Raw genomic sequence first — 15,868 nt, 5'->3', positions numbered from 1 at the left:
GGAAATTTGTGGCTTCTCTCGGATTCCTGAACTTTCTATCACCGAAATGTGAGGCAAGTGTTTTTTTTTGGCCAAATTGAGGTTTGCAAAGGATTCTGGGTAATAGAACTGGTGAGGGCCCCACAAATCACCCCATCCTGGATTCCCCTAGGTGTCTAGTTTTCAATAATGCACAGGTTTGGTAGGTTTCCCTAGGTGTCGGCTGAGGTAGAGGCCAAAATCCACAGCTAGGCACTTAAAAAAAAAATAGGCAGATTTCAATGTAAAAATGTGATGTGTCCATGTTGCGTTTCCTGTTGCGGGCATTAGGCCTACCCACACAAGTGAGGTATCATTTTTATAGGGAGACTTGGGGGAACAAAGAATAGAAGAAGAAGTGTTATTGCCCCTTGTCTTTTGCCACATGTTCCCTTCCAAATGTAAGAAAGTGTGTAGACAAAGACTACTGTTTGAGAAATGCCCTGTAATTCACATTCTAGTATGGGGACACCGGAATTCAGAGATGTGCAAAGAACCACTGTTTATCAACATCTTAGCCCATTTTGGAAATACAAAAGGTTTCCTTGATACCTATATTTGACTCTCTATATTTCACCAAATAAATAGCTGTATAGCCAGTATACAATGAAAATCCATTGCAAGGTGCGGCTCATTTATTGGCTCTGGGTACCTAGGGTTCTTGATAAACCTACAAGCCCTATATATCCCCGCAACCAGACGAGTCCAGCAGAAATAACAGTATATTGCTTTTGAAAATCTGAAATTGCAGGAAAAGTTAGAGTAAAACGTGGAGAGAAGTTTTTTTTCACCTCAATTTCATTTTTTTTTTATTTCAGCTGTTATTTTCAGTGGGAAAACCTTATAGGATCTACAAAAATGACCCCTTCCTGAATTAAGAATTTTGTCTACTTTTCAGAAATGTTTAGCTGACCGTGATCCAGCACTGGTTTCACACCCATTTCTGTCACTAATTGGAAGGAGGATGAAAGCACCAAAAATAGTCAAACGGATATGTCCCAGAAAAATGATGTTGAACAGTGTGGTTTTCTGATTTAAGTCTGCCTGTTCCTGAAAGCTGGGAATATGGTGATTTTAGCACCAAAACCATATGTTGATGCCATTTTCAGGGGGAAAAAAGAACAAGCTTTCTTCTGCAGGCCTTTTTTACAATTTAAAAAAAATACATTAAAAAAATGAAGTTTTGGATGTAATTTGGTAATTTCTTGGTCTCCACCAGGGGAACCCACAAACTGGGCACCTCTAAAATCCCTAATATGTGGGGGGGGGGGGGTGACACAAACATTCCAATGTTTTTATTAACAGCTGTAAGTGTGAACAAAGGCCTCAAGGAGCCTCAGGGGATTTTAATCCCCTCAAGCTCCATGAGTCCTTTGTTTATGTTTTTTTATTACAACATTCTGCCCTTGAGAGGCAGAACGTTCCAATAGCCTTCTAGACCTGCGTACCTGGGCTATACTGGCATTAAAGTCCCCACTCCCTTGTTTAAGGCTCTCCCATTTGGTTCAGACCTTTAACGGCTGGTATAGCCCACTACGGTGTGCTATAAGGCTATAAAACAAACTGACATATTGCCCAATTTCTGCACATGAATGTGGATTCCTTCAGATTCCTTGCACTATTTATGAACTCCCAAGCGTAGACCCAGATCAAAGATTACTGTCTAGATTCTCTGCATGAGAATACTTCGACACTCAGGCGAAGATTATCAGCAGATACCCTCTGAAAGCGAGTTCTAATCAGAAGACTTGGGTCCACCTCATAACCTCACACAAGCATCCAATTCAGTATCTCAGGAAGCCGTAATGCAATGTATGGGAGAAAAGAATATCCCTTCACCAGTCATCCTGGCATGGAGCTTCTAAACTATTTTCTAACAAGTGGCAGAAGTCCGCTCCAGTCCACGTCCCCTCCCTAAACCACACAAGATGGTGATCAACTACGAACACTAAGCACCATAACCTAGGCGCAGTACTTGCATTTTATTACCAATGCAAATGAGGACTCACCATCACTGCCTGTAATCTGAATTTTTAAATGAGGAAAATAAAACAGAAGATTGTTTTCTGCATCGCATTAATAATTCACACAAATGAGTATAACACACCCTGGAAAAGCACAGAGGTCTGGCATTTGCTGCCATCTTGTTGGCGTTGTCAATGCTGGTTTTGCATGTTTTTTGCAAAATGTTAGTAGGGGAGTTGCCAAAGCCTCAACTATTTAAAACATTAAAAAAAATATATATATTTTTTTAAAACCACATTGCTATAGTTGTCTCTGCCACTGAAGGGAACTACTTGTGTGGATGTGCTCTTTGTGAAACAGCAAAATAGTGTCACTCAGTGACGTTGGCCAACAGCTGAACTGGACCGACTCTCGGTGCCATTGTGTACGCTGCAGTGGGCAGAAATAAAGTTTGAATGACAGTGCAACGGAACAATGGATGAAGAAAGCTGACAAAGTCCCTATATTTATATGATATACATAACTGTAGAAAAATCAAAAGACTTGGCCACACCCAAACAGCTGCAAAACAGTCACTTCTTTAGAGTTTTTTCAAGCGTTCCATCGGGCTTTCCACCGACCCCTTTATTAAATGGACTTTCAATAGCTTAAATCACCAGCTGTAACTCAAGAACGTGCTGGCAAACTACAGAAACAGATTGTTCTTAGGTTTATGTCTTATCTCACTTGTGTAGCAAGTCTTAATGACCCCCCCCCTATGCATTCCAGGTAATTCAGAAACAAAATGTAGAAGCTGGGATTTAATAAGACTGCTGTATGTACCCTTCTTTTCAACTGCCCAAATATTTGAATTCAGTTTTCCATCATTATTTATTCTTGAGGGGCTTAGAAACACAATTTGCCAAACTGACGAAGCAAATTTGGAGACTTCTGTGAAGTTATGTGGGTTGTTTACAAGGGGGAAAAAAAAGCCTACTTTTTTGTAGATCAACAGAAACCGAGAATGGTTGATACATGAACTAAAGGATGATAGCCTCAAATAACGACTATTTTAAGAATGTCTTGCTGTGGTATAGTCTGCATTAATCCAGCAGAAAGCACTGCAATAATTTAGCAGCACATCTAGAAACATTACCTTTAAGAGCTGGCCAGTCAAGAAAACCAAAATCAAAGTATGTGCTTCTATACAAATGTTTTGAAATATGAAGTTAGATAAGGCAACGTCAGTAACCACAGCTCTCACTGTTTTAGTTCATAGACTCACATGCTCGAATAATGCATTTGTACGAAATGTCGAAATTAGTTTCATAATACATTCATGAGACCTCAAGAGCCAAGGCAACAACAAAAATACTTCCACAACCCACAGACACTGAGGGCCAACTTACTTGTCTGCTGCATGGCACACTGTACCACATGTATCAGCCATGTCATCGACAAGAATGGCAATCCGATCCTTGACATCGCCAACCAAGACCATTCTGTCAACCTCATTGGCTTTCTTTCTTTCCTTGTGGATGAGGGCAAACTCAACATTCAGTCTGTCTGCAATTGAGGTCACCCTGTAACCAGAAGGAACATTTTCGAAAAATTAATTTAATGTAACATTATTAAAACAAAATTGTTTTACATATTTATTCACAAATGTATTTTTTAGATTTAAAGATTGAAATGAGCAATACCCCAGAATACTGATAATTACTTTGCCACACGCTTTGTAGTGTTTACAAAAAAATACCACATGTAGAATAGCCAAATGAGGTTTCAGTTCTTCATATTGATCCGTAAGAGCAAGTCAGGAGAGCCACATGATAACTAAAACCAATAGGGTTACAACTTCATAATAGGTAATACATCTATATGCATCGGACTCTGTTAATCAGCTCTGACAATCAAATTAAGGCAAAAGACTGATGTCATACAGAGCTCTAAAAGCAATGAAATCAGTCCTTTACTGATATAGATGGCTTAGTTCATGCAGGCAGTACGGCCTTTCTAAGACTATTTAATATGGTATTTTCGAAGGTAAACAATCCAGCTTTGACAGTATGGATGTGTGTGATATCAGCGAGTTAATTCTTTATCCAAAGAAAAAAATATGCTACCATTAGAGCCCATCCTTTTAGCATTTACAAAAGGCAAAGCAAGAATGGATGATACCAGAGAAATAATGTGGGGTGATGAACTGACTAAATATTGTAGATACTACATACTTTTGAGACCCCCTAGCTTTAATGGACACCAAGTTGGCGATTTTTAAATGTAATTATAGCAGTGTGGTAGAGCATTGTGTAGTTACATGCTCCTTTTTGGCATGGTCATCCCCACCTTTTGCCTGGTATTTGACAGAAAGTGTACTGGTTCCTGCTAACCAGGTTCCTCAGTGCCAGATATTTCCCTAAAAAACTGTAAAACTGTCCCCCAATTGGCAAACCTTTTGGCACCCCTGCAAGTTCTTAGTAGATGGTACCCTGGTACCTAGTGCACGGTTACCAATGAGGTAACCCCTCACCTAGCTCATGCAGACTGCCATTGCAGAATGCATGTCATGGTGTAGCTAAAAGTTAATACACGTGGCACACTGCATGTAATATTTGTAAGTCACCTCTACAACAGACACCTAGGCCTTAAGGCAGTTTGCATTATATTCCATGTGTGGACATATCTGAACGATCAGATAAGCCCCTGCTATGTCTGTCGATTCTTAGACCGTTTAAGTGATCAAGGAAGCCATTCTAAGTATATGTGCTGGGCAATAGTCAATACGAGCTCCCCAGCTACATGATGGCTTCACTGAAACCAGAGATGTTTGGTATCAAACATCTCGGATTAATAAACTCACTGATCCCAGTGATGTATTTATGAATACTTGCACCCAGAGGGCACCTTAGAGATGCTCTCTGAAAAACCTGCTAGCTGCAGGGGTACTGGCGGACTAGTTCTAGCCAGCCTGCCACCAACGGGCATGTTTTTTTAAATCCACCCCCACCCCCCCAAGGGTGACCGCCTCCACTTTCAGGATGTCAGGAACAAAGTCTGCTCTGGTAAGGGGCGTTCACACACCCTTAACAGGATGACCCGCAAATCTGCATTCCAAGGCAGGGGGCTTTAAAGTGCTCACCGCCCTTGGTATGCAGATCTAGCTTCCCTCAGAGGAGGAGATGCCAACCCACCTGACCCAGGGCCCATCTGGCACCTGGACATGTGGGAAAATTAATAGTCAGAGGCATGTCTATCCCTTAGGTCAGTTCCAACCCCTAAAATGAGCGGTCTGATGGGGACACAAAATTCTAAAGTCTGCCATCTCTGTGATGGCAGAGCTAGGAACCTTGAGACAGGGTTATGTCCACTCCCCACAGGAAGTGGACATATAGGGGGGCATAGTGACCTCAGGGGTAGGCCATTGGCTACCATTCTACAATGCCCTAACACCTCTAAATTCAGTATTTAGGGGAGCCACTGGCACAAAAAAACAACAACAAAAAAATAATTCTGATCCTGCCAACCGGACGGACACTCCAGAGACGCAAAAGCAATAACTGAAGACCAGTGATAGCAGGCAGGCTAGCACCAAGTGTGACTTCAACAATTGCGACAAAGATGCCTCGTCCATCAGCTGCTTGTGCCTCCAAAACTCCGGGAGGACTGCCAGTCTTCGCCCCAGAACCAGGACACCCTGTGGAGTAGCGGTGCTGCATCCCTGCAACTTGCAGGCACCCCAAGAAACACCAAGAGGACTCAGGACAGCCAAAAAACAGATTACAGACAGCACAATTGCACGCATGCCCCCAGCCCACGTTGAAGTGGGTCAACGATGCCAGCGTGGTCCCCAGTCCTTCCAGAGAGAAAGTACATTGTGGCCTTCCCACTGCAACCTTCACACAGACGCCTGCAGCCTCTTTCTGCAGACCCCCCTGCCCCCCACTTGGTGAAAGAAACCAGATGGTCCACTGCATCTCTGTATCCAGCCGCCCCTGACCTAGGAGAAGAGGACCAAAGGTGCCCATACGTCCCCGAATCCCGTGAGATCTGAGCTAACTTGTTGGTTCAGTCATATTGGATCACCGCAGGTGTTACCAAGTCCCAGAGTATCAAAAGAATTGAACCTCCTTGTTGGTTCACCTGGACTGTTCCCCCCAGTCCCTACCTGCAGCATCTTTTTGATCTGACTGATCTCCATTGACTTCAACAGGCCACTAGAAGCTGAACTGCACCCGGCTGCCCCTGTTGATCAGCTGGTGTGGCATAAGACCCTGCCTTACAAGAACAATCTTCCAGACTTAAGGTGAGCATAAGTTTTTGTAGAGTACCTCTTTGCCATAAATGTTCTCTTCATAGGGTAACATTGCAGCTCCAGAAAATAGCATTGTGTCAACTTTCCAAACCTGTGATAATTTCTATTGCAAACATACTTACATGATCATATTGATTCTGGTGCCTACATATAGTAGGTCTGCATGCCAAGGGGGTGATATGGGGGCAGCTGCTCCTTCTTTGCCAATGTGGAGCAGATCTTAAAACACAAGATATACCACTGGAAGATGGTTCTCTTTTGTGCAGCCTCCACCTTTTTTTTGCTCCCTTATAGCCTAAGAGTTGATTGTTCACCTGGAAATCTCTTCTGCGATTTAGGTAGAACGCTGCTCTTTTTCGGTCCACACAGTCTCTCCTCTCTGGAGGGAAGAAGTGGAGCAAATGAAATTAAGCAGAGTGATGTTTTGGCCTAGATGGAATGGAGTCAAAACCTTCAGAAGGAAGGAGGCCGGTCTCCAGAGGACTAGCTTGCCTGGATATATGGTGTAAGGAGGGTGCGTAGAGAGCACCTGCAATTCACTGACCATCATGGCCGATGTTATGGCTACTGTAAAGACAGTTTTTATTGTCAAGAGCCTAAGAAGACAACTGTGAAGAGGCTAGAATGGTGCACACATGAGAAAGGTGAGGAACAGGTTGAGGTCTCGCTGAGGTATGATGAAGGGCATAGGTGGAAAAAGATGCTGCAGACTTTTAAGGAACCTAGCCACAACAGGTGACAAAGAGGGAAGGATGGTCCGGCAACTGCAAGAACGCTAAGATGACAGAAAGGTAACCCTTACCTGTGCCCCGGGAATAGCCTTGCTGGGTCAAAGACAACGCAAACAAGAGAATGTGATAAAGGTGCAATTGGGCAATTGAGGGGGGGGGGGGGGGGGGGAAATTTGCTGTGGTTAACATTGTGGGAAACAAACCACGACAATCTTGTCCCAAAGGCATATCTTAACTTGGTGGAGGGACACCTTGCTGCCAGAACATTACAGACTTCAGGAGGGATGTCAAAAGTGGACAACTGTTGTCACTCAATCTCCACGCATGAAGGTAGAGTGCTCAGGTGAAGAACTCTACCCTGTGGCTGCCACCACAGAAAATCCTCTCAAAAAGACAGCCTGATTGGAGGACCAATGGTCATGCTCAACAGCTCCGGATACCAGACTGTGTACAATCTGGAGGGGCCCAGTTCCTGATCTTCTTGAACACGCTGGACGGGAGTGGTATTGGCAGAAAGGCACATACAAGGCCAGAGCTCTACTCAAGAAGAAAAGAGTCCAAGCGAGAGAGAGGGAGAGAGTTGCTTTGGAAATTGCAGCATGTAAAATTGCTGATATTTTATGTTCTCGGCGGGGGCAAAGAGAACAAAGGCTCTCCCCACTGCTAAGACATTGGACCACCACTGGATGAAGACCGCATTCGTAATCCCCTGGGCACTGCATCTGAGTTTGTACGCTCTGGTGTTCAGAGCGCCTGCCGGGTGTTGAACCGCCAGGGAAATGCCCTGATGTTCAAGCCATGTCCAGGGACACAGGGCATCTTAACAAAAAAGGTCCATGATCCCATCCCACCCTGTTTGTTGCAATATCACATGGCACCGGTGTTATCCATGAACACCTGAAGCAATCTTCCCTTGATCAAGAAAGAAAGGCTTTCAGCGCCAAGTGAATTGCCTAGAGCTCTAACAGGTGGATGTGGAGCCCGGACTCCTCCGAAGACCTCTGATCTCAGGAGTGATGTGTGGCACTAATCAGCTTGAGTTTGGGAAGTGAAGCCTGCACTTCTTGATGGAGTAAGGAGGAATGCTGCTCCTCCAGCCGAATGTACATGGGTGGCATGCATAGCAGGGTAGTAACAAAAAAGAGGAAGTAGCCCCTTTTGACAATATGAAGAAACCAGCTATCCAATGTCACTGACCACCAGTGGGGCAGCTGATGTTGCATCCCTCATCCCACTGGATGCCCATGATGGTCTAAGATCAAACTAAAGAGGCTTGGAGGCTGCAGCTGATGGTGGAATGATGGACTGACTTGGCCACTGGCTACCTGTGGCACCCAGGTCCTCAGCCTAGAAAAGGCTGAAAAGCATTTTGGCCATGGTGGCTGGGGGGTAAGGGTGTATTTGAAGATCCTTATCATGGCCACGAAAGAGGCAGAAGACAGATTGGGGTTGGCGAGGGGCCAACAGACGATCCCAAGGGCCTGGTTTTAAGTCTGTTGTCCTCAAAGTGCTTCAGCACTGAATCTACCTTCTCTCCAAAAAGGAGAGAGATATCACAAGGCGGAGGGACTGGACACCACATGAAAAGCAAAAAATTAAAGAAAAAAAAAAGTTCTTAGCCAGGTGTGGCGCCACAAGCCCACTGACGAAGAACTCAACCAGCACAGCAAGCCTCTCTTGTCGAGGTCACACCTTCTGGTGAATTTTGCTGCATCTCGCCCATCAGCAACAGCCTGGGTGAGTATAGCTCAGGCCTCCTCCGAGACCATGAAAAACACTTGCACAACTGAGTCCCATATTGTATGGGGGAAAAGGGCCCAAGAGGCCCCAGGCAGTGCTAGGCTGGAAAAAGAGAACATTCTCTTGACAAACTTGTCCAGGCTCTTGGATTCCCTATCCGGTGGGATGGTAGGGAACAAGTCAGGGTTATCCAGGGATGTGGAAGTTTGGATCATCAAGCTCTCCAGGGCAAGGTGCTGGATAAGGAAACTGGGATTCCCAGAAGGGTGGTGGCAGGGCTTGGACCAGGAATCAAGTTGGACATTTGTAAGGGTTTCATTGAATGGGAAAAGGAGTTCAGACGGGAGGTGGGGAAGACTCCTTAACTCCCACTGTGGGTAACAAAAGGTACAAAACGTCAGCCACACGGGGGGCAGGGTGAATCAGTGCCCCCAGAAGCAGACACTGGAGCAACACCAGGGGCAAACCTGGCAGAAAGGGTCCCTCCACTCCAGAGGGACCAGTGCATTCAAATATGAGGCACATGGCCTCATAAAACTTTCAACTGGATGGGGGGGGTAGTGGGGGTGTAACTCCAGCTCTGGTAAAATTGTGGAGGCATGGAGCGGGTCCAAGTTCTGGTGACACCCAGGGCCTGGAGTGCCGATGCTCCCAACTCTCATAAGAAGAATTTTGATGGACGTGGTGAAGTCAAAGACTTCTTGTGTTTGGACTTACCAGACTTCCCCGAAGACTAGAAATGCAACAATCAGAAGGAGCTCGGTGAACAGTTCCAAGACCTTCCACACAAATGAGAACCTCAAACATCATGGAGCCAATGGACATCTGGTTGTGAGGAGCCTGAGGAAGTGCAAAGGCCACCCACGAAGGGGGCATAAAGGGCCGGTGCGCGTGCCGTAACGGCCGCCTTGGCCCGGAAGGGACTGGTTAAAACGTTTTTTGGGAAGGTGCGCGCCAGCTAGGTGGCGACACCCCCCACCCCCATTGTTGCTAACAGGTGGGGAAGGTAGAAAAAGTGACCAATGGAGGAGGGGGGGGGGGGGGGGTGTTTGCTGTCCTTCAAACCCCCCAATGGAAGTGACGAAATTCAAAGAAGGGGGAGCATTTAAGAGCGGGACAATGCGCTCGCTTGACGGCAGAAGAAAACAGAAAGAGAAGGAGAGGACCTGACGACATCACTTACCTAGGGCCAAGTCCTGTTTGGGTTGCTGCAAGGGGACCACTCACCCTGGGCGACGCAACCCTGCAGTAACAATCAATTGACCATCGCAGTCGTGTCTTCGTTCCAGCTTCGCATCTGACCGGCTCCAGCTGCATCCTGCAAGTCTTTTCCTGCGGGGGACCGCTTCAAAGAGCGACCCGACCCCGCAGTGACCACTGCCGCAAGCTCGTCCGAACGTGGAGACAATCGTGAGTAAGCGCCCGGTCAAACTTTTACGGGGGACCGCGCATCAGCGCGACGCAACCCCGTGGAGACCCAGGCATCCCTGTTGGAGATCCCTTCCACGGGCACAACCCCCCTTTCTCTGAGGGACCTGCGCGACTCGAACAACCGTTTCCTGCGGTGGACCGCTTTACCAAGCGGTGCGACCCCGCAGTGACCCTCGGCACCGGCACGTCCGCAGTGCCAAAGGTCCTTTCCTCTGGACCGCGCACACACACTTTAGGACCGGCAAGCTCTTCTTGCGGAGGGAAAGGTCTCTCAAGGTATTTCCGCATTGCCCCCAGGAAGTAGCGCCTGCCTCCATTTGCTCTGGGGGACCACGCATCTGCACAGAATCCAGGCATCAACACGCCCTTCAGCAGTAGCAAAGGGATCCCAATCGTTTTTTTAGATGCCGATGACTATCAGCTGATGCTGGGTCCAGGACTCATGCAGTAACAAAGACGGAGGGAGGGGGCGCAAACCTAGGACCTTAAACATTGAGAACATTGAGTGGGCGCTTTAGACAGCCCAATTTCACAACGTGGATCAGACAGCTACGTTTAGACACTAGATCGTCGCCCCGAGAAGACGTGGTTCACATACTGTAGGAAGTTGGCTCTGTATGCACTATTTCAAAGTAAGGAATAGTATGCACAGAGTCCAAGGGTTCCCCTTAGAGGTAAAATAGTGGCAAAAAGATTATACTAATGCTCTATTTTGTGGTAGTGTGGTCGAGCAGTAGGCTTATCAAAGGAGTAGTGTTAAGCATTTGTTGTACATACACAAGCAATAAATGAGGAACACACACTCAAAGACAATTCCAGGCCAATAGGTTTTTGTATAGAAAATCTCTTTTCTTAGTTCATTTTAAGAACCACAGGTTCACATTTTACATGTAATACTTCAAATGAAAGGTATTGCAGGTAGGTACTTTAGGAACTTTGAATAATCAAAATACAAGCATACACAAGTCCACACAGAAAGTACACCCTCTGCACACTGCATCCGGCCGCCCCTGCGCTGCTAACACGCGTCAGGTTTGTAATTGAAATCAATGGGAGACCAAGGGGTCTCTTCAGCGATGCAGGCAGGCAAGGGGGTGGCTCCTCGGGGTAGCCACCACCTGGGCAAGGGAGAGGGCCTCCTGGGGTTCACTCCTGCACTGGAGTTTGGATCCTTCAGGTCCTGGGGGCTGCGGGTGCAGCGTCCCTACCAGGCGCCTGGTTCTTAGAAGCAGGCAGTCGTGGTCAGGGGGAGCCTCTGGATTCCCTCTGCAGGCGTCGCTGTGGGGGCTCAGGGGGGGGTCAACTCTGGCTACTCACGGTCTTGCAGTCGCCGGGGAGTCCTCCCTGAAGTGATTGTTCTCCCCAAGTCGAGCAGGGGGCGTCGGGTGCAGAGTAGCAAGTCTCACGCTTCCGGCAGGAAACGCAAGTTGTTTTAAAGTTGCTCCTTCATTACAAAGTTCCAGTCTTGGGTGAACAGAGCTGCTGTCCTCGGGAGTTTCTTGGTCCTTCTAGAGCAGGGCAGTCTTCGGAGGATTCAGAGTTCGCTGGTCCCTGCGGAAAGCGTCGCTGGAGCAGTGTCTTTAGAAGTGGGGAGACAGGCCGGTATAGCTGGGGCCAAAGCAGTTGGTGTCTGTCTTCTCTGCAGGGTTTTTCAGCTTAGCAGTCCTCTTCTTCTTAGGTTGCAGGAATCTGAGTTCCTAGGTTCAGGGGAGCCCCTAAATACAGAATTTAGGGGTGTGTTTAGGTCTGGGAGGGCAGTAGCCAATGGCTACTAGCCCTGAGGGTGGCTACACCCTCTTTGTGCCTCCTCCCAGGGGGAGGGGGGTCACATTCCTAACCCTATTGGGGGAATCCTCCATCTGCAAGATCTGGAGAAGAAAAAAAAATGACATTTTTACCCTGTTCGAAATCCAACTAGAAGGTTTAGATCTTACCGTATGTGACAAAAAGGAAGATGACAGAAGGGAGAGGAAGAGAGCTAGGAAGGAGAGGAATTTTGAGAACTGGTTAGACGCTTTCAGAATATTGGCCTGTGTTATAGTAGAAAAACTCCCACGTTGCGCCGCTGACCTCTGGTTGTACGAATCAAAAATACATGAGGCACACCGCCAATTCCCGGGGGATGACTGGCTAGAGTATGACAAGAGTTTTAAGCTAAAAATGCAGGCCCACCCAGAGGATGTCTCCAGCTACATCCACAAAATGATGGTTGCAGAAGAAGCAAGCTCTTGGGCGGGCAAGGGGGACCATTCCTTTCGGAATGCCAAAAACAAGGGGAGGCATGACAAATACAAAGCAACATATAAACACAAAACCTGGCACAGCGCCAAAGGGCAGGGCGACAAGGGACCGCAGGCCATATGCTGGAAGTTTGACACACTAGTGCACCTGGGGGCAGAATTGCAAGCTTAGACAACTGCTCATCTTGCGAGGGCGAACATCCAGCAGCAGCATGTAGAAAATACAGGCACAAGTCAGACAGAAAAGATAAGAAAAAGAAAGAGTAGTGCCAATCCTCCTGCCAAACTTAAAACCCACCAATTGAAATTGGCCAAGTCCACAATCAATACAAAAATCCTGAGAAAACTAGCAAACGAATACTAGAACAAAAAAAGATGCAATCACACTAGTGAAAGGCTTCGAGGAAGGTTTCATTATCCCAGTTAAAGGGCAAATAGCTGGAGGGACCCCTAGGAATTTGAAATATGCCAGAGAACACCCACAGGTAGTCCTGCAAAAAATTGAGAAGGAATTGAAGCTTGGGCGCATCGAGGGCCCTCTCCCCGCCCCCCTCCCCATAGACCTATTCATCTCACCACTAGGGGTGTTACCCAAGAAGGAACCTGGCCAATTCAGATTATTACACCACCTATCATTCCCTGAAGGCACATCAGTAAATGATAGCATCCCAGAGGAAGCATGTATGGTTGGGTATGCCACAGTGGATGATGCAATTGACATGATCAAAGCAGCAGGCAAAAGGGCACTATTAAAAGCGTACATTGAGTCTGCATTTCGGATATTGTCAGTACACCCGGACAGTTATCACTGGTTAGGTTTCCAGCACAATGGGCGGGTGTTCGTGGACAAGGCCATGCCAATGGGTTGCTCCATCGCATGCGCATATTTTGAACAATTCAGTACATTTCTGGAATGGGCATTACACAAGAGGCACCAGACAGGGGGAAAAATGCATTACTTGGACGATTTCTTATTTGTACGGGGGGCTGACGATGGGACATGTGCCAGCCTACTGAAGGCCTTTCACTCCCTAGCGGAGGAGATGGGTGTCCCCTTAACAGCAGATAAGACGGTAGGCCCAATCACATCACTAGTGTTCCTAGGCATAGAACTAGACTCAGTCGCCGGAACCTCCAGATTACCAGATGAGAAAGTGGCAGACCTGAGAGCAGACATCAAGGCCCTGCTAGGTAAACAGAAAGCAACCCTTGGGGGAATTGCAGAGTATGGTTGGTAATGAAAATGTCACTTACCCAGTGTACATCTGTTCGTGGCATCAGTCGCAGTAGATTCGCATGTTCTGCAATAGCTCGCCATCTGGTGTTGGGCCGGAGTGTTACAAGTTGTTTTTCTTCGAAGAAGTCTTTCGAGTCACGGGACCGAGTGACTCCTCCTTTTGTCTCCATTGCGCATGGGCGTCGACTCCATCCTCGATTGTTTTTCCCCGCAGAGGGTGAGGTAGGAGTTGAATTGTAGTAATAGTGCCCATGCAATGGAGTGACTAAGTATGCACTTATTTAAGGTTGAGATGATACATATATAAATAATTGAAGGTAACTTCCAAACTGCTACAGGCTCCCGGGGAGGCGGGTGGGCACATGCGAATCTACTGCGACTGATGCCACGAACAGATGTACACTGGGTAAGTGACATTTTCAGTTCGATGGCATCTGTCGCTGTAGATACGCATGTTCTGCAATAGACTAGTAAGCAGTTATTTCCCCAAAAGCGGTGGATCAGCCTGTAGGAGTGGAAGTAGTCTGAAATAATGTCCTTAATACAGCTTGACCTACTGTGGCTTGTTGTGCGGATAGCACGTCTACACAGTAGTGCTTGGTGAATGTGTGAGGCGTAGACCATGTGGCTGCCTTACATATTTCTTGCATTGGGATGTTTCCTAGAAAGGCCATGGTAGCACCTTTCTTTCTGGTTGAGTGTGCCCTTGGTGTAATGGGCAGCTGTCGTTTAGCTTTAAGGTAGCAGATTTGGATGCATTTAACTATCCATCTGGCTATACCTTGTTTTGAAATTGGGTTTCCTGCATGAGGTTTTTGAAATGCAATAAAGAGTTGTTTAGTCTTTCTGATGTTCTTTGTTCTGTCAATGTAATACATTAATGCTCTTTTGACATCTAATGTATGTAGTGCCCTTTCAGCTACGGTATCTGGCTGTGGAAAGAACACCGGAAGTTCCACTGTTTGATTTAGATGGAACGGTGAAATAACCTTTGGCAAAAATTTAGGATTGGTCCTTAGGACGACTTTATTTTTGTGTAGTTGTATAAAAGGTTCCTGTATAGTAAACGCCTGAATTTCGCTTACTCTTCTCAGGGAAGTAATGGCGATGAGAAATGCCACCTTCCAGGTTAGGAACTGTATGTCGCAGGAGTGCATGGGTTCAAAAGGTGGACCCATAAGTCTAGTTAGGACAACATTTAGGTTCCATGAAGGAACAGGTAGTGTTCTTGGTGGTATAATTCTCCTAAGGCCCTCCATGAATGCTTTAATGACTGGTATTTTATATAGGGAAGTTGAATAGGTAGTCTGCAGGTATGCAGATATTGCTGCAAGGTGAATCTTAATGGAAGAGAAAGCTAGGTTAGATTTTTGTAAGTGAAGCAAGTAACCCACTACATGTTCTGGAGTTGTGTGTAATGGTTGTATTTGATTAATATGGCAGTAGCAAACAAATCTCTTCCATTTACTTGCATAGCAGTGCCTGGTGGATGGCCTTCTTGCTTGTTTTATGACTTCCATACATTCTTGGGTAAGTTGTAAGTGCCCGAATTCTAGGATTTCAGGAGCCAGATTGCTAGATTCAGCGATGCTGGATCTGGGTGTCTGATCTTTTGGTTGTGCTGTGTCAACAGATCTGGCCTGTTGGGCAATTTGATGCAGGGTACCACTGATAGGTCTAGCAGCGTTGTGTACCAGGGTTGCCTTGCCCAAGTTGGTGCTATCAATATGAGTTTGAGTTTGCTTTGACTGAGTTTGTTTACCAGGTAAGGAAGGAGAGGGAGAGGAGGAAAAGCGTAAGCAAATATCCCTGACCAGTTCATCCATAGGGCATTGCCTTGGGATTGTTTGTGTGGGTATCTGGATGCGAAGTTTTGGCATTTTGCGTTCTCCCTTGTCGCAAACAAGTCTATCTGAGGTGTTCCCCAGAGTTTGAAATAAGTGTTCAGTATTTGGGGGTGAATTTCCCATTCGTGGACCTGTTGGTGATCTCGAGAGAGATTGTCTGCGAGTTGATTTTGTATCCCTGGTATAAACTGTGCAATTAGGCGAATTTGGTTGTGAATTGCCCAATGCCAAATTTTTTGTGCTAACATGCTTAACTGCGTGGAGTGCGTCCCTCCCTGCTTGTTTAGATAATACATTGTTGTCATGTTGTCTGTTTTGACGAGAATGTATTTGTGAACTATTATTGGTTGGAAAGCTTTTAGTGC

General features: G+C 46.4%; 1 protein-coding gene across 1 annotated transcript in view; it reads right to left on the bottom strand.

The window, feature by feature from the left end:
• The window catches only part of PRPS2 (phosphoribosyl pyrophosphate synthetase 2), a 181,373-nt gene that overhangs the window by 67,697 nt on the left and 97,808 nt on the right, over window positions 1–15,868 (bottom strand). Inside the window, exon 5 of the mRNA XM_069204704.1 lies at window positions 3,372–3,545. Coding sequence (XP_069060805.1) covers window positions 3,372–3,545 — 174 coding nt within the window. The remainder of the gene's footprint in view (window positions 1–3,371; window positions 3,546–15,868) is intronic.

The sequence above is a fragment of the Pleurodeles waltl genome, chromosome 8 (assembly GCF_031143425.1).
Source record: "Pleurodeles waltl isolate 20211129_DDA chromosome 8, aPleWal1.hap1.20221129, whole genome shotgun sequence".
NCBI lineage: Eukaryota > Metazoa > Chordata > Amphibia > Caudata > Salamandridae > Pleurodeles > Pleurodeles waltl.
Note: the sequence above shows the minus strand (reverse complement) of the source record. Positions and strands in the feature narration are given on the sequence as shown.